General features: G+C 40.4%; 1 protein-coding gene across 1 annotated transcript in view; it reads right to left on the bottom strand.

Moving 5' to 3' along the window:
* Positions 1–3,335: 3,335 nt before the first annotated feature.
* Positions 3,336–22,733, bottom strand: part of LOC106949406 (voltage-dependent T-type calcium channel subunit alpha-1G-like) — a 148,041-nt gene continuing 128,643 nt past the window's right edge. The window contains exons 4-5 of the mRNA XM_015035638.1: positions 20,250–20,383; positions 3,336–3,550 (exon numbers count right to left, since the gene is read on the bottom strand). Of these exons, the coding sequence (XP_014891124.1) occupies positions 3,385–3,550; positions 20,250–20,383 (300 nt within the window). The 3' untranslated portion in view covers positions 3,336–3,384. The remainder of the gene's footprint in view (positions 3,551–20,249; positions 20,384–22,733) is intronic.

Raw genomic sequence — 22,733 nt, 5'->3', positions numbered from 1 at the left:
TAAATATTTGGTCTGTATGATTTTTTTTCATACTGTCCATCATATTCCCCACAAGGCAAAAATCACATTAAGTTAATTAAGTGAAGTAATTAATATTTATATTAGAAGACCTGTTATCTAAGACTTTGTAGTTTTTTTCAGAAAGAATTTGCATATTTTTTCCCCCTAAAATATGTCCTTTTAGTAATGAGAAAGCCCATCATTAAGCTTGATATTGTACTGGATATGAGAAATAAAGCATATGCTCAATCACTGTGAATGCAGAACAGATACATTCAGTGGGAAATAGACAAAAAAAAAACATTTTCACTTCTGTATTTAATTTACTCAGGTTTTTCTGTGGTGACTGTAAAAATGCGATACTTGCAAAAGAGAAGGAAGAACCCGCAAACTTAAACAAGTTAAACTGACACGCCTAGGCCTGTCACAACAATCAATAAATCAATTAATTGCAGGATAAATTAAAACAAACTCAGTTATTTCCATTGGCATGATTTATCCTTTATCTCTTTTTTTTTCTCCCTTTCTACCAGAAACTGGATGATAAAAGTCTTCAGTTTGGTCCTTTGGTCTCAACTGGCTCCTTTTTTGAAGGACAGTTTTGTTTACAAAGACTTCAAAATTCATTGTATTTGTTGTTTTATTTATTTTGTATATTTAAAAATGTATTCCACTTCCAGTGGACAACATACTGCATTTACACAAAAGACATAAAACTGATTTTTTTTTTCTCTTTTTCAGAAACAAAGAATGAACATGAAGTTCATTTTGCTCCTTATACATTTATTTCACATACACTTTTCCGTTAATATTTAAAAATAACATTCTACCGTTGAACAAATCCTTTAAATGACTGCTGGGATTTATCAAGAAAGGCCGACGCCTCATAGAAAACCAGAGTAACAAACGCTTTCACGGTTCGTATTATTAATTCGTCCACATCGAGGGCTGCAGATGACATAAACAAATCAGCAAAATTATTATGAAAAGACTCAGGTAATGACGGCCCATCAGCAAAACCCCAACAAACATGATTAGCCGCTTTATGTCAGGGGCTCTTAAGTGTAGAGCTGTGAATGAGCCAGTGATTGTGGAGCATGAATGAAAAGCTTGATGTCGATTATGGAATACTAACGAGCATTTCTTCGGGTTCAGGCAGGGTCTCCTTCAGCCCTGCTTGAAGAAACTGTTTTTTTTTGTTCCTCTTCTTTTTTTGCTTTGGACCTATGACTCACAGGTGCTGATTTTAACCAGCACCTGATTTGTGAGGCACCGGGGTCCTGACTGTAAATTCCAGCACTTTTGACGTGTCTTCACAAATTAATCGGGTCGGATTCTATCCGTGTATTCGGTGAACTTTGAAAGGGAAAACTGCGGATTTGCCCCCTTTTTTTTCCTCAGACTTGCTTCCTACCCACTGAGATTATTGGAAAAAGGAACGAACAGGAGAAAGAAAACAAAAAAAAAGAAACAAAAACACACATTCAGATTTAACTAAGTGAACCTATAAATAGCAGAAGCTCTACAGAAAACATCCCCACCCAAAGTCATGATGACTTCTGCCAGGTTCTCTGCAGGACCTGATGAGGTATAAAGGTTGCATGCGCGCGCGCGCATGTGTGTGTGTGTATGCGTGTGTCTGCGTGTGTGTATGTAGGGAAAGCAGGGAGTGAGGGAGGCAGCAGACAGATATCAGCCAAGGAAGATCACAGGACCGACCAGCAACACAGTGCTGACATTTTCCCCACAGGGCCCCCACCAGACCAAATCATCCACACTTTAACACCACCATTAAGCCTGTGATTGGTTTGAGGGATGCTTGGACGCCTAATGAGCAAATCAGTGTGCATGGCTGCGTGTGTTCCGAGTGCCCGTGTGCTTACGCGGCTAATGAGGGGCGGCGGACCCCCTACGACTGACGAGACGGTGGAAGAGGGCGATGACGTCCCCACTCACCAGCTAAACACCTCATGGTACGGAAACAGGGGCTTCTTGAAGGTCGTGTGGAGTGATCCAGATGGAAGCTAATGGCATAATTGGAATCTTTATTTAAACGGAGAGATTCCAGGTGGTTTTATCTCAGGAGGACCGGATGAAGAATGTGGAATGCTCGGCTACAGGGGGCGATACAAGGTGTTTTTCAGGCACATAGTGTCGTTTTATAGCACAATAAAGTAACTTTGTCACCTTTGGTTGCTATAAAGACGCTTTTTATATGGAATATGAAATTCACCTTTGTAACGCCTTGAAATTGGGGCTCTGACTCTTTAAAAAACTCCTCTTTCTGAAGTCATCACAACATGGCTCCCGTATTAATCCTTTGACAACGTTTTTACCAGCGTTGCAATGAGCAGTGGCTCGTATAACGAGCTCAGCAGATGTGCAGTTCCACCAGGTGTTTGCTAATTGTTGCTGGCTAGTCTGAAGGAGCCGAGTGAGCGAGCTGAATGTGGAAGCTCAAAAGCTTAAAAACTGCAGCTCTGACAACGAGGCATTTCACACAGCTGAATGGTTGAAACAGGAGATTACAGGATCTCTCGTATGTTCATGAAAGAACCAAAGCAACATCCCAAGAAAGTTTTGGAAGAAGGGATAAAATTATAATATGATATAAAGCTAAAAAAAAAAAGTCATCTTTACAAAATACTGCCCCCTTTAACCGCCAGCGTGCACCAGAGATTTAAGAAACAACTTTAATATCCACACAGAGTCTGACCTACAAACATACCTTCATTAGTATTTGGAAAAACGCCCCTTAGTAAGTCTGAGATGAATCACACTCTTTTGGTTGCAATGGACAAGCTGCTGGAAGATAAACCTGAGATAATTTTGTGGAATATGCTAACATGAGGAACAACTGGATTTTATTTTTGGTAATGCCCTCCTGAAACACAGACTACATCGTAAATCATTTTGATAACTCAAAGTGCTTTACACTAGAGTCACATTCACCCATTTGCACTCACATCTATAGACCGATATGCTGAACGGTAGGCAATATGGGCGCCCAAGGGCACATTGGCATTTGGCAGGAGACAGCTGGAATCGAACCTACAACCTTCCAATCACAAGAGGCCTAATCTACCCACAGAGCCACAGTCGCCCTCTTAATGGTAAGGCAACACCAGAAGTGTCTTATGTAAGACTTACTTAGGTGAATATAGACATAAATATCTACAGTTACCTTTGAAAAAGTTCGAGTCTTAGGTCAAAATGGATACATACAAACATTTTAATATCAGGACACCACATCTGACCAAATTAATTTGGGTGTCCCTCGTCTGCAACCAGTAGCGTTTACCTTGAGCAGACTGCAATGCTTTTAAGCCATAAAAGTTTCTATTTCCAGAGAATAATAAAGTTCTTGGGTTATTAGAGGGCAAATTATTTCAAACCCTCAGAGTCAGGGTGAGGAGTTGTGTTAGAAGGGTGAGAAAACTGCATGCACTCACTTGGCACCCGGTTGATGGCTCTCAGGGGTCTCAGCACACGCACCGTCCTCACAGCTGAAAAGCTAACATTTTGCAGGTTGAGTGAGTACTCCAACATCCTGGGGAAACAAAAGAAGAAAAAAAAGAAGAGAACGAGACAGAGAGAGAGAACAGAAAACATGTGTCAATGCAGCATCTACAAGCCAAATGTTGCTGAAGCTCATCCACCAAAACTCTCCAGCAACTAATTAATCTTTTAATATTCCCAATGACTTTTACATTCTTGGATTTATGAAATGGCTGCTGTGCATATGTTCTGGCAAACAGCGTGAATTTATTCTAAAGCAATTAAGTCTACGACTGCGAGAGCGTAACAATTGAGAAACACCACTCTGTCCGTGCTAGCACATGGAACGTAGCAAACACGTGATGTTGTCTGCGGCTCGGCGTGTTCGCACAAGTCCTTGCGCAGTCGATCTTCAAAAGGCGCGACCCCTTTGAGATGTCGAGAGCAGACTGTAAGAGTTGCCTGAGACTCGGAAGACGCGGTGTCCAAGCGGAGCCGCCTCGAAACGCCACGCTCTTGGCGGCCTCTCTGGCGGCTCTTTGGAGGCTTTTTTTTTTTTTTCTCAGAGCGTGATAGGAAGTCAGGAGGACACCGCTCTCAAAGGGAAACTGTGGGATGTCTTATTTGTGATTGCTGTTTATCGTCCTTGCTTTACACAGCGCCTCTCTCTCCTTGCATGTGTGTTTGTGTGTGTGTGTGTATGTGGAGCAGCTGCTGAGCACATGTGCAGCTGGAAGGAGCGTGCAGATGAAGGAATTCCCTTCTCGCGCTGACTCCAAGTCTGCCTGACAAATTCGCAACACATGTTGGAGGCTGTATGTGAGTGCGTGCGTGTTTGTGTCACCTGGAGTGCAAGAAACTCCCTTAATGAACCTGTGAATGCGCGCCTTTAACACATTAAGGTGTCCCGGTGCTTGCCTGTTTGGATCTCTACAGCAAAGCACCGGTATAAGAAGGAAGGAACACCCTCTCTCGTTGGCGAACACACACACACACACACACACACACAGAAAAAAACACAGCCGCAGCCAACAGATGGCTTGCAGGCCACAGAATGAAGGTAAACGGATAAACGGTTACCAAAGAGGATCGACCAAGAGCAGCAGACAGAAACAAGGTTGCAATAACGGTTTCCGCCAGTCTCAAGATATCGGCAAATCCCTTCAGCAGCTGTGTGATGCTCTGCCTTGGTGCTCATGGATACTTAGGTTTCACCTTTCACTTTTAAGACATGGCGTAAGGCAGAAAAAAGGTCACTCGTGGGCTGTTAAATGAATGGCAGAAGAATATCTCAGCAAAATTCATTGCATGTCAAAGTCAACTTAAAGTCAGAGAGAGTATAACTATCTCTGGGAATAGTTGTGCATCTCTCTTGACTAAAACAGCAACACTGGGACAGAACAACACAGTAGAAGACAGTTGGGGTAACACTGTAAGAGGAAGGTGAGGTCTTACAGAAGAAATCATACATGTCCAATAGCCCTTTGCACGTTTGTAAAACAAAAGGATCTTAAACATGTGGCATGCCTTTGGACTCAACCCCTCTAGGATCAGTACAAAGACTTAAAGACTACTTTGAAGATCCACATTCAATTCCAAGCTGATGGTCTCTCTAGGCATGTTCCTACCAGTTGTACACATCTAGAGATGGGAATGTTGCCCATTCTTTTTTTACAAAACAGATCAAACTCCATCAGATTAAATGGAATTAATTTGTAAACTTTCCATCAAGCCTTGCCACAATCTCTATTAGACTTTTTTAATCATTGACATCAGCACCTGATGTCAATGATTAAAGTTGGGGAGCACCTGGAACCATCAGCACCGGTGCCCCCCCAGGGGTGTGTCCTATGCCCACTCTTCTTCTCTTTACATGAATGTCTGCACCTCAGCAGACTTCTGAAGTTGACACCACTGTTATTTTAGTCTGAGTCTCCTCTGGGCCTTAATCCAAGACTTACACAGATCTAGGGTCAGGAAGAGAGGCAGCCGGCACCTCTGCAGACCCCACACATCCTGGATTCAAACTGTTTCGACTTCTAACTTCAGGTTGGTGCTGTAAAGTGCCATTTGCAAAAACGGCACTTTTTTATGACAAAATTTATATCTTTACCTAAAATGTCTGTCCATTGAGGGCAAAGTGAAACTGAAGTCAAATTCCTTGTTTGTGTGAAGAAACTTATCCATGAAATTCTGACTCAGATAAATAATGTCTTTTATATTGTGATTCAACCATCATTATTGAAAATAAACAAGCGAGAAAAAAAAGAAAAAGAAATAATTCCCTGGCCATATTGGCTATGGTACTTATGGCTCCAATTTAGCAGCAGCTTGGAAACAGGAAAACAATCTGAAATAAATAACGCACAAGACAAGCTGCAGTCAGGCTGAAAAAGAAGGCAGATCGAACTCTTTGTCTGGAATTAATTTGAACTTTGGGGGATTTCTAAAATTATGTATCTGGGAAGATGATGGGAAGTGGTGTGGGTTTACAGTGTGCTGGCTCGGATCGCAGACAGCTGGTTAGTCTATTCCTTTTAATCTTCAGCAGGTTCTTAAAAGTTGTTTTTGTCCAATTGTGCCCTCAAGTTACCATTTGAAATATTTTAGCACATTCCTGGTAATTTTTTTTCCTTCCAATTTATACCCTTTGTATTATTTTTTCTTATTAAGGTTCAAACGACGTAGACTAAAAACACCAATACAACCATGGTTTGTAAGCCATTGGATGTATTTTGGCAAGACTCATTTGGGCTTATCTTTGCTTACAAGATGTATTGAGGGGTTAAGGAAGTTCTTTTGAATCGTATCATTTCACTTCAGGCACTCACTGCAATTCTTATTTTAAACAGAGGATGTCACTGCAGATAAAATCAGTCTGAATTTAACAAGTACTAGAAGAAGAATCTATACAGGAAGTACATTCCTAATAGAAAATCCTAACTAAAAGTTTTTTTTTTTTTTTTTAACTAACATTTTGCCATGTATATTTTCACTGCAATTGATTGGGACAATACAGCGAACACACGATGCATATATCAGACAAAAGATTACGACTACCTATCATACATATCCCATTTCATTGGGGACCCCATCCGGTCCATCCTGCCCCATTCACAACAAACACAGATGCACTGAGTGTTTTTTGACACATTTCTGTTAGAATCACTGTTATATTTGCAACAGTAGCTCCTTTGTTGGATTGAGACACGAAGGCCATCAACTGCTCACCATGTGCATCAATCTGCCATTTGCTGCTTGGGATCCTGTCATCACGCTTCGTTCTTTTGTACAACTTTTATAGATACCGGCATGTGTGGACCGGGAACACCAAAACAAGAGCTGGGTTTTCGTCGACCCTCTGACCATGTCGTCCGGCATAAAAAATATGCGCTCCTGTCAAATACTTTCTAATTTTTACAATCACTCATAATCTTTGAGAACGCACGTTTGATTTACAGCCTAGCGTATCTCAACCACTAACCGCTGCCATGACAAAACAAATTATTTTCATCCCCACCATCAGTGGTCAAAGTGTTCCCCCTAATCAGTTTATGGCGTTGGGCACCGTTCAGTAGTCCCTAAGTGACAGGCAACATTATCCTAATACTAATAGGAAATACACTGAGAGCCACAGACAAGCTACAAATCCCCAAGGGCAATATTACAGAAATATTAAGGTAATTCCTCATCAGACACAGTTGCATAAACTTAAAAGTGGATGATGAATGATGTCTGTCGTAAAATAGTCTTTGCGAAAACACACGCTTGGCTTGATGAGAGCCAGATGATGTTTGGTGTGCCGAGACGAGTCTGACCCACCCACCCCAAACCAGAAGGGAGGAACAGCTGAGGAGAAATGGAGTGTATCGAAGTAACCGGAAAGACATCAGGGAAATCGTGCATTCATTTTTTATATTTTTTTTTTATCCCAATTTTAAGTAGAAGCCGGATTTGATTAGGTTATTTTAAGGACGGGCAGCACATGCTGACACAGACAGTGAGAGGTCAGGGAAGACGGGAAAGGCCCGGCATCGTAGAGAGTCTACGTGAGGAGAATCTAAAACGCTGTTATGCCAAGGAAGGGTGACAAGGACAAAAGATGGTTTTTTGTTGTTGTTGTTTTTTTTAAGTCTACACCCCCAAATAATATGCAGATGCATTTGTTTTATGGTGAGATCCAGAGAAGGGCAAACTTGCTGAGGAACATAATGAGAACGAGGGATGAACAAAGGTACACAAGCACACACCTCTGTAAGACGCCTCATCTGACCCATTTTATGGACAAAATGTGTTTTTCCACCACAACATCACAAGTAGCATACCCGCTTTGGAAAGTTTACACACATCAACATCAATGAGCATCATGTTCATTTTTTGCCACTTAAAGTTGATGAACAGGGTTTTTTCTAGAGACAAATGACTGTGTCGAACAACTTGAAAAAATTCTAAGGAGAATTGAGAACAAGTTGCATTGTAGGCTTTCTCTGGTCAAAACTTTACACGCAGGCATAAATATACATGCATATGTCAAAGGCGGCCATTTTCTTAACCCTGCGTGTGAGGACTGAGGCTAACGTAGAGGACTACGGCAAATGATACAAGTTTTACGTGTGAGGGGTCAGTTGGACCACATTTCTACATACAAGGGTTAAAAATCAGAGTTTTCTTTTGTACGATGAGGATGGACTATCTTTCCATAAGAATACATTTTTCATAATACCCTGGACTTAAAAAAAAAAAACCCAAAACATTATGAAACTTAAGAAGCTAGCCGAGGGTTTACACTTAAAAACAAAAACGCATAAAGTGGGTTTTGCATCCCACATCAGACTCTTTTTGGATGAGTTCTCTTTCCTGTTCTGGTATGGCCCCACCATCTTTATTCCTGTATCATCTGGCTCCATGTAAGGATGACCAATGCTGCCCTCTTCTGGATGGAGGAGCTCTAAGCAGACATTATTAGCTATTTAATTTGAACTACCTTTAATCTAATAAACCACTAACTAACAATGAATCAGAAGCTGATTCATTGTTAGTTAGTGGTATAACAATGAATAGTATAACAATGAATCAGAAGCTGATTCATTGTTATACTAAAGAAACTTGTCACACTAGGAGTGGCATACATCTAGTTCTGCAGCAACTCCATCAAAACCAAAGGCAACTAAAGCTTGGAATTAGCCACGTAGCGTATGGAAACATTAAACCCTCGACATAATGGGACTCAGATACACCTAAAATAGAAAAGCATGCAAGGCAGCTTGGGAATGCGGGAATGTTAAACTCAGCTTGTCCTCACCTAACCCTTTATCTGTCTACCTCTTGGCCCGTGTCTGAAGGTCTTTCCATCCGCTGGCCCACTCCGTAATCTGTCTTCTTCCAAGCTTCTTCCACTGTGATAACGTTAAGCAGGCTTCATTCCCATATATGACAGACAGGAAAACAGGAGCGGATGGGTGTAGTTGTGTCCAACAGCTGACTGTGTTGAATCCAAACACAGACACCACTGCACTCTCTTCTTTTTTTCCCTCTGTCTTCTTGTATTTTCATCTGAATGCATCGTTTAAATAAACAAAAAGCCTGAGATACAATTAGGCTATTTTTCTCTTCAATTATGCTGCAAAAATGTCATCTTGTTCTCATTAGCTCTTGGTGGCTTAAGAGCAGCCTTGAAGGAGTTAATGAAGATCATGCAAGAGGAGAGATTAATGGAGTTGTAATACGAAGGTCACTCTGCATGAGTGTGACAACTAGCTAATAGAACAATATCAACTGTCATTTATCACCATTTATTTATTTCACTATTTATTTCCAAAGATACACTTGCGGAAACGTGAAACATGCATCGCTTTGGTAGGAAAGTCAACGCCTTGGAAGGAAACAGCATTCCGTTTAAAAATGTTTTGTTATTATTCTGCCTAAAACCAACATTTGCATACAAAAGGCCAACAAATGCAGCCAGTCATGTAATATTTAAGCACTTGCAGGAGTGAAAACACTTGGAGTATTTCCACTTTCAGGACTGAGTTTCTGATGGAATCACATCCTGCTGTTTCAGGAAATGAACGTAGTTTTACGCCGTCGTCGCCGCCGACACACTTCCTACGTATCCCGGAATAACTAGTAATTCGTCTTGTCCTGCGTTGCTTTAGTTGCATGCCATTTCCTTTCTGTTCGCCTCCACGTCGGTGACGGGCGTCCTGCCACAGCGACCGTCCCACAGCAGACGGGTTGTCAGTGACGGACAGCCCCCATGCAGGTGTTTGTGTGTGAGGGGACGGGATTTGGATTCTGTTATTTGAGAAGTATCTGTGTTTTTATGTGAGCAGTACAGAGGCAAGAACAATACTTCCCCCTGTTGGCTCGCGGATTAACATGAGCTTACTGTAATTTTTGGTAATAATGATTGGAGTGGAGGTCTCGGTACGCTGAGTTTCTGAGACATGTCTTAGAGCTATTTTAATGGGGAAACAAAAAAAAAAAAAAACTCATCACATTGTAAATTGTCATTGAGTTTGTGGGGAGCAGCTATAACTGCACACTGTTGGGACTTCTGAAGATAACTGCATGTACATTTTGTCATTATGTTTTATTCTTGATGGCCAAATCAAAGATTAACACATACATTTGGCTCCAAAACAATAAATATGTGCCATGATTACAAATTAGTAGTTTCTCTGTAAAACAGTGACTTTTCATGATGTGGTACAAATATTTATACACAGCCTGACATACATGATCAAAATGCAGTTTACATTTTCACAAGCTCATTTATGTGCCATTAAGTAATTACTTGCCTGCTCTGTGAGTGCATGACGCGGCCGACACGGCTATGCCGAGAAGGAGGCATTGATACAATGACTGAGAGAACTGCTGGTCGACTATTTGGAAGATTAACAAATAAATAATGATAATAATAATAAATAGATGACAAGCGTCCTCTAGCAATAGCAATTTTCAGCAGCAGGACCACCTAATAATTCCAGCACATCATCACGTTGCGGCACAACACCGATATGTCTGGATGCTCTGGGTCTAAAGACGTGGTGCAGATTATGTTTGCTGCACGTTCCACAAATTGTGCTGGAAATGGATGTTTCTGACCGGGAGAGATAAGTTCAGCCGGACTGTTGGCAATATTTATGCAGTAAAACCAAAACAAAAAAAACAAAAAAACTGCATAATTAAACTTTAATACCACGCAGTGCTATATAACAAACAAAAATGAATATTAATACCCGCCAAAGAGCAGACGAATGAAACGATACTGAAGATAAAACACAGGCTTGTATGAAACATTCATCTTTTGCTCAAGGAATTTAGCTCCAGTCAGTGTCTTCATGGTTTCCCATAAATGTCTTCACAGACCCGACACCTGAACAGACTCGCTGAAATCTCCTCAGTGCCCGTCTTCCATGCATTACTGTGGGTTGATGAGGAAAATTTGCCTCCCCAAAAGCTTCACCACCTTCACCTTATGACTGTGTTTGTCAGAGGTTCGCTCTGAGCTGGAGCTCTCCATAGACGGACCGCCATGCCAATCTGCAGTTCATGAACTGACACACGTTGCTGGTCATTTTAAGCATCACTGTTACTTTTGCACTTTTGTAGCAAATGTTTTTAGATAAGAAAAGTATCCCATCACTATAAAGGGTTTTTTGTACATCCGTGCATCATTCCGTAACATCTACAGGGATGCGTTATGCCAGCCAATGACAAAATAGTTTTCAGCAACCTACTCATAGCAGCCTGGTGAAATCCAGCCGCTTGTTCGTCCAGACAGTCTGGATTCTCGGCTATTGAGAAACGATTGCTTCCTGGAGGCGTGCACTCTCGCTGGAAGATTTAAATTTGACCCAATCACTGACATTTGTCCGTGACGTACGCAATGCTGCAGTTCGATGCCATGAAGCTTACAGGAAATTACCTGCGCTGTAAACAACCATCCTCCACTGCGAACTGAGGCGGCTGTTAAGTCAACATTTGGAACGGCTTCTTTCGGCTTTGTTAACTTCCTCCATTGCCATTGTTGCAGTGCAGAAAATCGACGTCATTGTTCAATCTCTCCTTCTGTTCAGTGATTGGCCTGCCAGAAATCCTACCAGAGGAGAAAGCCCAAACGGAGCAGTGAAGGGAGATGAGAGTCGAGTGGAGCTGCGTACGAAGGCAACGACGAACTCATAGCCATAGCCATAGTGTGCCATTCCACACCCAACTTTAGTGGGGATGAAATGGAGCTCAGACAGATTCCTTTCTTTCTCCACCTCATACAGCATCACAAAGTTACCCTCATCTGTTATTTTAGACCCACCAGAATTCCCATAGTGCCCAAAGAAAGCGTAATTGAATTTCAGCTGCTTGGGCTGAAGGCATTCAGGAAAGCAGTCTGCTCTCACTGCTCCGTTATTAGATTTAGAACTGCAGCTACTGTCTCACACTTAATTACAAAACATCCCATCGCTGCCTCCCTGGAATCATAATCCATGACCAGCGAGGTGACCCCACTGCTAGCGGGGGATAATCACAGTGATGCCGGAGGAGGACCCAGGGGGATGAGGAGACCTCGGCCAGGAGCATTCAGCAGCCCGAGTCAAAGTACATGAAAAAGGAAGAGACAGTTTGTGTAGCAGCCATCACTGTTCCTGGTTTTAATGCCCTTTCCTCTCCTCTAATTTCAATGTGGCTGAATTTTTTTCTGCTTTCCACTTCAGTTTGTGAAACTGAAGATAATTTAAGATTAAAGGGTAACACTTTATTTGAAGGGGGGTGAATAAGACTGTCATAACACTGTCATAAACATGACATAACACCTGTCATGTACATGAATAAGCCTTCATGAATGTTTATGACTGTTGTCATAAAGCGTCATTCGGTAAATTATGACACTTTTAATACAAAGTTGACATTATTCAAAATGTCTTTGTTATGACAACTTGTCATTAACCAAGAAGTCATTACTGATATAAATTTGTTATAAAAGAATTAATGTTTGCACTTTAAAAATCAGGTAACTTTATGTTATTAAATGTAAAGTTTAAACAGTAATGATTTATTGGTTAATGTCAAGTTGTCATATCAAAGACATTTTGAATAATGTCAACTTTGTATTAAAAGTGTCATAATTTACCGAATGACACTTTATGACAACAGTCATAAATATTCATGAAGGCTTATTCATGTTCATGACAGGTGTTATGTCATGTTTATGACAGTGTCATGACAGTCTTATTCATCCCCCTTCAAATAAAGTGTTACCCATTAAAGCAACAAGTATGGAGTTGAGATTTGGGCGGATGGTATACGCTGCAGCTTGGCATCCAGCCCTGAGACGATGGAGAAGTGCCAACAGCCAGCAGCTGTAATCCTGGCTAATTAGTTGTTCTGTTCATTGTTTGACCCGCAAACCACCGGACCTGCACTTATGGCAATTTGTGGATAGAGGGCAAAAGGCCTGCTCTTTACCAACAGACAGTATTTACAATCCCTTCAGCTAATTAATGTGCTGAAAAATATGAAGATTTAAGGATAGTGTTAGGTTCTTTTTGGGAAGTAGAACAAAATCAATGCGTATCTACAGACTAAGTTATTCTTTTGTTGATTTGGGATCTGCACACTTTATTAATCTGTATACTAATAAGCACATTAGTATACAGATAACTAATATCTGTATTAGTTATCTACATATATTAGTTATCAAATATCTAGATATTATTTATATATATAGATAGATACATATCTATATATATATGCAATAGTTTTTAGCTCAAATTAGAGTTTTTCCTTTCCTTATTTTTTTTTTTTTACATTACAAACACTGCTGTATGACAGAGGATAAGGGCCAAACTAAAATTATTTTCTTTTAATCGTGAGAATAAAGTCATAATGTTACAAGAATAAACTAATAATATGAGTAGAAGATGCAATATTACCAGAAGAAAATTATAAAATGAGGAAAAAAGTCATTATCAAGACCTGTGTTCACATTATTTGCTCTATTTGTAAAACCGACACAAAGTATAACTTTATAAGATGCTCAACATTCATAATTTAAATTTTGTGTTATCAAGTTATCATAAAATTACTACTTCATTCTACTAATATTATTCAAGTAACATGAGTTTGGTCTCTTATTCTTTCGACTTTGTTGTCATGCGACTTTTTTCACGAATTATCGTAACTTTATTCTGATAGAGACTTTATTCTCATGTCATATCTTTTTGCTCATATTATTACAACTTTATTCTCTCCAAATTATGACATTTGTACAACGTTACTCTGATGTTACTAATGACTTTGCTCATTATTTCGCCGTGCTGTTATACCTTATTCTTGTAATATGAATACAACTTTTTTCTCACAATATTTTTTGTAATGACTTCATTTAATGTTTTTTTTTCTGAGTCTTCACTACATTTTGATTTGAAGACTTATTTTTTCTATTCAGTCACTTGTAGCTGAGACTTGAGCTAAGAGACAAACAGAATACGTAGCTTTATAGTAGCTGACCAATTCAAGCTCAGGTTCTTTTCATTCCCGGTTTCTTCATCACATCTTTAATTAAAGCCCAAACCTTCAACCTGCAGCTCGTTAAACATGTCGACACAGAAGTTGGTGGAGTATGTCGGGCTAATGGCTGAGTGCCAGTCACCCTGTCTGGCTGTGCGCAGCAGGTCCGCCTCTGTTCTGCACTCCGTTGTGATCAAAACACCGTCACCGAGTGGGATGCCTCGCTCAACCCGAATTTACTGGTCCAACATCATATTTAGCTTAGATTTCATTTCTTATTCTCCTTCTAGAGTCAGAAGTGAAGAACCAAGTCATCCAGGCAAAATCACTTTACATCATAAAAACGTTGCTGTTCTAATAATAAACTTTTTGTTATAGCAAAACAAATGTTAAGATTTATAAGTTATGACATGATGCAGTTCTGTTTTCCCTTTCGCCTTTCGTGGCAGCTCTTTGCCGCCGTCGTCGTCTCCCATCAGGTATTCTTATCCATATTTCCTTTTTGTCACATTGTTTTCCTCACTCTCAACTTCTTGCGCCTCCCGCAGCTCTTTGTCTCCTCTCTGCTGTCGTCCGCTGTCCCTTCTGCTGCTCTCTGCGTCGTCACGCTCTCACTTTCCTCTGCTGTCTCCCACATGCGCTGGAGATGATCCAAAGTACCATCAATAAATCAACAGGAGAAGAAAGGAGACGACGCTGAGGATTCAGGCTCCTCTTCTGGGATCCTTTCAGCTCCTCAAGTGTGGCTCAATCAAAGGTCTGAAATGCAATATGTCAGGCTAAAGACTTTTTAAATCGAGAAGGTGCCACTCACTTTAAAGTATGGCATGAAAAAGTCAAGAGTTATACAAATGTCTGGCGACAATGAGAGGAAAAATGTTTAGAGTAGAGGGAACTACGGAATCGCGGGTTCGGCAACAAAACACTGAGTTTTGCAGAGTTAGCCAATAACTACAAGAAGGGAAGCATATACAGGAGAGTTTGGCCGCTGTAGTTCCTGTAAACCATCACTACCTGTTCATGCAGAGGCTCGACTCGCCCCTCCACTTAGAATGAATTGGTCGGCCATGGTGAAAAAAACTCGAAAAAACAGACGTCTTCTCCCAAAACTAACCATGTTAGCACAGCTGTTTTGCTCCGCAGTCACGTTGTACGTTACTGTTCACATCAAGAAAATCTGCAAATGCGCACAATGCCGGAGGGCAAAAAGACGGTTGTTTTAAGTGGCGTCCACAGCCACACCGCCGCAGTAGAACAATTCTGTTACTTAAATGAAACCTGGAGATGTAGGTGTTACTAACATAGTGCGGTGTGCAACAGCAAAGGAAAAAATAACGCAAAAAAAAAAAGACATTCAAGAATAACTCAAAACCAGGTGTATTCCTTTTGTCTTCCTCTGAGTCGGCTACGCTACTCTACACAGACTGGTTTTACAGAATTATGTTTTCAGACTCGATGTTTATTTTGCCATTATTAAAAAGCGATTGTCTAAACACAACGGTGGTTGATTAGCTAAACTAAAAACCTGCTCTACTGATGATCTGTCAGAGAGCCTAGCCTTTTTTATATATAATTTTATCTGAACTGAAGCACGCCAAATTCTGCAGCACATCTACATGTTAAGATCGTCAAAGTCAAGTTAGCATAGCTGACCTACTTCCTTTACTTCTTTCACCATTGATTTGTTTTTCTTTTTTTCTTAAAACTTTTTCCTGACTTGTGAAATCCGACACTCTTGGACGTCGTTATCTATCACAGTGTTGAAAATTAGTAGCAAAACATTTTCTGTCTTTTTCTTTTATATATCACAAATACATTAAAGATTTGTGTTGACAACTTGACAGCTACAACCAACGGTGGTCATCGTCAGCAGGCAGGAATCTTGCATCCATGACGTCACATCGCAGCGCGTCTAAGGACATAGGATTGCACAACTATGTGCAACAGAGAAAAACTTTTTTAAATGTTCATTCTGTAAGAAACTTATTACAGAATATGAAATATGTAAAAAAAAGTTCTACTGACTAAGCTGTCGAGCCAATATTGGTATTTTTCATGCACCGTTTTGCTCAAATATCTGGCCAGATTAAATATTGAGGGAGTCAAATAAAGCAATTGACCTTTCTCTGCTTCCCTCCTGTTCTGTCTTGGCGTGTTAACCTTCTCCCCATCTCACTCCTTCATCATCCTTTTGGTCTCTCATGGGGAGGAATAACAGCAACACAGAGAGATAAGGCTGAGTCTGATTGATGCATTATGAATAGGATAGCCTGTCTGCGACAGTAAGTGCTGCTGCGCTCTGCCACTAAGACTCCCTCAGCGATCGATTGGAGTCCCACCACACTAATCAATAGATAGGTACATAAATAAATAAAACCTTCTTCGGGTCCCTTAATCTGCAGGGAAGTCCTACGCTATCACTTTGTCTGCAAGTCGGTATTGTCAGAGTGTTTTTTTTACAGAAAGCTTTTAACCGCAGATTTGAGCAGATAAGCCGTCATTCTGGTGTTTAGCTGAAGTAGCAGGCAGGGATTTCAGTCTACAAATACAGAAAAGGGTTATAAATCTGTTATTTTGATATGATGTGGTTACATTGGAGCTCCTCCGACATATTCTAGTGTCGCAACCAAACTGTGGCCTACAGAATCTTTCTTTTGTAGAATTTGATCAATTTTCCAGACTTTCGACTCAATTTAGTTTATCTATATAGTGCCAGTTCACAATAAATATCTTTCAGCTAGCGTTGATTAGATACAGTGAAGACTCATTAGCCGTGTTTCCATCATTGTTTCTTTTATGCACATTTTTGAGTGTCGCATTAGAAAAGGTTGATGGAAGTGGCTAAATTTAAATTGACTCTCGTGATTTCCCTCCCCTTCCCCCCCACTTGAGATGGTTTTTGGCTTTTCTGGATAGTTAATGTGCCGAATGGGGAGATGGAAACACAGGTGTTAAGGGAGAACTCCTAATTTTTTCTGAGATGCGGGTTCCACGCCACTTTTCAACTTCTACTTCTCAGTTGTCAAAGCTTTCTGTTCTAAAATGTTTTGATCGTCTGGAACATTATTGTGTGAAAAAGAAATAAAAACAGAAGAATCTGTCGGGGCGCAGATACTTTTTCAGGGCAGAGTAGATTTGTGGGGAAAGCAAACTGATTTGTTGCATCAAAACAAAACGCGCTGCCTGTGGCGCATTTTTCCAGCTCGTTTAAATCATCCTCTCTTCAAATTCCTTCGATGACTGTGTGACATTTCCGCTTTTGACATTTCTCTCACTCTAAAACTTTCCTCTCGCAAAAAATGAAGCAACACGAACACCTTCCGTTCCTCTGGCAGCCGATTCTAAATCCCCTTAAAACCGGCGAAGCATACCGGCGAAAAGCCTTCCGAGCAGTCAGTCCGAACGCGGTGTAGCATGAGGTCCGATTTTCATTTCGTCTCTTTTTTATTCTTTTCCTCCCTCCGTCTCACCTGCTCTGTGCGGCCGCCTCTCCATCAATCCCCCCCTGACAGCCAGGTGATTAGGAGGAGAGAGTTCAGACCTGCTGAAAAAGCAGCTTAGCTGTAATTATCGTCTCGGAGAGAAACAAACAGTTCATCAGGGCCCATCTCCGGGGACTTCACAACTGTTGCCAGGATGTATATCGAAGGCTCGACAACCAGCCGTTACCTTGGCTACCCTTGTCTCCATATGTGTGGGTTGGAGGGGGTGGGAGGGGTTGCTCTCCGTACAGATAAGATTCTTTTCAGGTTGTTCAGAAATAGCATAAGCCATGAAAACAAATTAAGATGTACACTCCGCCCGCGCACGCTGATGCAAGCTGACACACACACACACACAGATGCCAGACCTGGGGAAACACGTTGCTCTCACCTGTTTTCTGTTAACGTACACTCTCTCAAACACACACACACACAGAACCACGCACATATGTACGCATGAAACGGCGTCCAGCTCCAGCGATTTCAAGAAATTAACTGTCAAAATAACCAATCACACTTAACATAAATGAGCAAACAAAATCCGTTTGAAAGTCCTTTAGAAGAATTTTGCATGTTAACAGACTTCTGGACTCAAACAGTTCCAATTTAAACATGCCGTTCTTTGGGAACGACAACATCCCTCGCTCTGAAATCTAAGAAAAAAAAACAAAAAAAACAAAAAGACACTCATCATAGCGGTGAATCTTTTTTTAGTTTGGGCTTTAAAATGACTTATTTGAATTATTCAAACTTGAATCTGTAGGCGATATTCTCTAATGTAAAGTTGTCCGGTAACCGTAACAGGAAATGACCCGTTCCCCATTGCGCCTGTATTCCGTGCTTTTTATATCCTTTGACAAATATCTGACCGCTCTTCTAGTCAGAATGTATTGAACTCATTTAAAGTGGTTGGATTTCTGGAAGAGATCTGGATTTTAAACAAAATACAAAAATTTTAAGCGGAGGAAGACTGTATACTTCCAGAAGCTTGTGGTTGGACTGATTTGACCACTTCCAAAGCGGTTTTGATCTGTTCAGTTGAACCACAACATTATGTCCAAATTTCAACCATTGAACTCTGGGATAAAAGGAGGGAGAAAAAAAACCTCAAGAATAATTAAGTCTCAATCTTACACTAAAGTGAACACTGTTGGCACACCACTAGCTGCATTATGCAAACTGAAATGAAGAAAATACAGTTGATCAACGGAAACGTGACGATTTCAAAAAACGGTATTTGCTAAAAACAATTTTGCGCTTGGATGGTGTGGCTTTCCAGCTGTGTCAAAATTGGTTAATTTTTCAAAACTGGAAATAGAAATGCTTTTGTTGCAGGACACAAGTTACGTGATCAGTAGGAACATGTAACTTGTTCCTACTGATCAAGTAGGATGGATGTTCCTACTGGCGGAATTAACAAAGAAAATGACAGGAAGTGGTAGGAGGAGGATGATGGCTCTGCATTTTTTTAAATGACTAACCGTGTGCAAAACTTGCAAAAATTTTTGGGGCTGCACCTAAAATTTGGGTCTGAAACCAAAAACCAAGAATATAGGTCAGATATTGAGAGAAATATGCCAGGAGCTTTCTGATAGCTGTGCAATGAGTCATTCAATTGGGTATTATGTACATATTCAAACCTAAATTTATATATTTGAATAAAAAAATAATCTATTTTTTTTTATTTATAATTTAACAATGAAAAATTGTGCAACGAAATTTGGGACCAATCCTCTAGTTAAAAATAATGTTAATGTCTCAACTTGAAAATCTAGGTAATAAAACCATATCTTGATTAGAAAAGCAGCACAATGAATACAAACTTGTGCAGTATATTCTTTTAAAATAATTTGCATAAAATATATTGTTATTCCATCCTAAGAAAAGAACAAAATAGCTGCCATGCCTGTTTACTTTTGGATAACCCTAATTGATGCTTGCTGGATCTGAACAACTGAATCTAAGGTAACAATTCAAAGTCCACAATTAATACAGTCATAATCAATCAGAATACGCCTCAACGAGGCTCACTGGTCAGATTAAAAGTACCTTTTGAAAACCTTTAGGCATATTTTCCATTAAGCCCACATTTCTGTAATAAATGTGTTTCTGTATTGGTCTGATGTAATGTTCTTTTCATTAGCTAAAAGCAGAAAATCATCATAATTAACAGAAATAAAGGCTTGAAAATATCAGTCGGTGTGTAATTAAATCATTCCAGGTTGTTGAGTGACTGAAATCAGTTAACATTTCACTAATATTCCAATATATTGTTTATGGCTACTGTACAATGATGTGTGAGCTGAAAAAAAAAAAAGACGGCAACATGAAGGTCCTCCGTTGTGTTTTGGTGAAGGACACTTGTGCACAGGAGGAAGCGTGTTCTGTTCCCACTGACGGACAACAGAAGCCGCAGCAGAAGGGTGGCATTAAAACCCAGCGGGGGATGTAGTGTGATGAAAATGTCAGACCTGAACCAGCAGGCTAGACTCTGCGACGTGTTTCATCAAGTCAGAGTGTATGGAGTGCTGCGTCAGAGGTGTTACGCCCTGCATGTTCGTAGCTAAAGACTTTATGTGCAAAGGTACGTCTTATGGATTCGGCATGTAAATCTACATCTTCAGCATGTCGAGCATGTCCCAAAGGTCAGTGGAGTGAACCGAGAGGCACCCGAAAGAAAAATGTGAGTCTCTGTTGTGTTTACGGACACCTTGACGTTTGGCCAACTGAGAGTTCCCTCTTGTCACGGTGTAAACTCACCCAGCCAGAACGATGAAGAAGTCTAGGCGGTTCCATGTGTCTCCGAGGTAACACTTCTTGCCAAAAATCCCCAGGGCCACCATCTTGATCACCATCTCAATGGCGAAGAAGGCGAAGATGAAGTCATCGAAGTCCTGCCCGGACACACAGATAGAACAAACGGCTTAACGTCACGTTTTGAACATCACTGAACAGTGAAAATCTGTCGGAAGGCAAAACGTGAAGGACACGTCACCCAGCGCTCTATTGAAAGTCATAAATCTCATTTATAAAACTCTAATATGTTTGATTAGACTTTATAGTCTAATCAAACTATAATTTTGATTAGACTAAATCAAAATTATAGTTTTGATTTAACTATAATTAAATTGGGTATTATGTACCCAATTTAATTGTACTATAACTATACTATAATTTGATTTAACCATTTTAATTAACCATTAAAATGGTTAATTTTGCAATTAGGTTGAGACAGAATGTGGAGAAACTGAAGCATCGATTACTTTAGGTGGCCTGACATCCAGTCGTTTTCACAAGCTGAAAATGGAATCTCAAGAAAAAAATAAAATAAAATTCAAGCATAATTTCTAGTCATTTTTTCAACTTTGGTAACCTGTTAAGGAAAGATGGAAGTTTATGTACAACTTGTCTTAAGCCAACTATATTCATGAGTTGGGTCTAAAAAGTTTCATGTCTTGTCAAGATCAGGCCATAGAGGTAAAATGTGCAGCAGGGAAACTCAGACTTCCTTTTTTTCCAAAAACACTCACCGGCTAATTGAGGGAAATCCAAAAACATTCCTGGGCTATGAAGAGGAGAAAGCTCCTACACCAAAACTGTTTCAAGATCTATTTCCAGTGGGATGTGGTTAAAGGCCTGAGTTCAAACCCGGGCCTGGCGTTTTGGAATTAGCACTTAGACCCACATTGTGCCATCACTCATCAAGGAGATAAATGAATACATGTAACTTTTTCTCCACAGTGACAAAAACCACAGACTGTGGCCCCAATAACTCCATATAAACATTACAGGATTGCACTTAATATGTAACTGTCTGAATACAGCCGCGGTTGATTAGGTAATTTAAACATCTGTTCTACTGATGATCCGTCAGAGTTGGTGTGAGGGTTACCTTTTTCCCCTCAACTGAACCAAAACACACAGGATTCCACAGCACATCTACATGCTAAGGTTGCAAAGTCAAGCTAGCATAGCTGACCTTCTTCCATCTCCCTCCCTATTTTATTTTTTTTTTTTTTACATAAACTTTTCCATAACCTGTGAAATGTGACACCTTTGGACCTTGTTGTCAAAATGTTGTGATGTTGACAATTAGCAGAAAGGCACTGCATCTCTTCTTAGGGATAGATCACACATACATTTAAGATTTGATGCGTTTTGTTGACATCTTGACAGCTAAACCTACAACCTGGCTAGCAGTTTTTTGCCCTCCAGCAGAGAACTGGAGGCCGGGATCTTGTGCACATTTCGTCATGTTGCAACGTGTCTCCAGGCAACCGAGTTCTGTAATTTGTTGGTGAAGACGGAAGGATTTAATACACTAGGGTCTGTTTTTTTTATTGCCCTCTATCTAGTCTAGACATTTCTTAATGATAAACATCCTACTGAGAGCCTTTGACATCCTTGAGTCAGTTTATGAATTCCTGCAGAGAAATCCATGTCTCTTGATCCTGTCATCAGGAGGTTAGACAATTGCGCTGGATGGGAAAAGGATAACAGCCTCCTTGTAGCAGCAGAGGATTAACATTTTGCTCGACGGCACTTAAACAAGCCTGCGTGATGTCCTCAAGTGATTGAATAAGGATTTCGTTATACCTTCCTTTATTAAATGGCACTCGAGAACAAATTACGGCGGCGAATGCAAAAAAGCAGCGTAACCCGGGGCAAAGCGCTGATCTTGTTAACCAGTATTCCTTCTCTTCATTACGGCCCGTCTGGCTTCAGCTCTCCAAAAATCCTCATCAGGCCGAACCGAAGACAAAACAAGGGCAGAGAACTCGGACGGAAGGCGCAAATACTGCTTTCTTGAGATATGAAAATCGATGGGAAACAGCAAAAAGCAGAGGTGGAGGAATTTGGAATGAGTGCGGCGAGTAAGAGAGCTCAGAGTAAAAAACAAAAGCTAAAGGGAAAGAAAAAAAAAGAATCTGGAAGGAGATTAAGGCACAGGACACCCACTGATAGATGAGTCATCCTAACACGAACAGAGACGAGTATAAATATATCAGATCCTGTTAGCTTAAGAAAAAGCTAGCCTTCCACTGCTTTAAAGTACACTGGAAGTAAAAAAAAAAAAAGTTGGAGGAATGTGAAACTGTGACAGTGTGTTTACAGCTCAATAATATCAGCCTGTCTCGGTTTCTCGAGCTTTCCCAGCATCCTTGAACAAAAAAAAAAAAAAAAAAAAAAAAAAATTTAAAAAAACAACCCCAGGAGCCCCTTTTTAAAAAACCGAAACCCCGG

The sequence above is a fragment of the Poecilia latipinna genome, unplaced genomic scaffold (assembly GCF_001443285.1).
Source record: "Poecilia latipinna isolate Pla-1442-1.1 unplaced genomic scaffold, P_latipinna-1.0 Scaffold341, whole genome shotgun sequence".
In the NCBI taxonomy this organism is placed as follows: Eukaryota; Metazoa; Chordata; class Actinopteri; order Cyprinodontiformes; family Poeciliidae; genus Poecilia; species Poecilia latipinna.
This window is presented reverse-complemented; position numbering and strand designations above follow the sequence as displayed.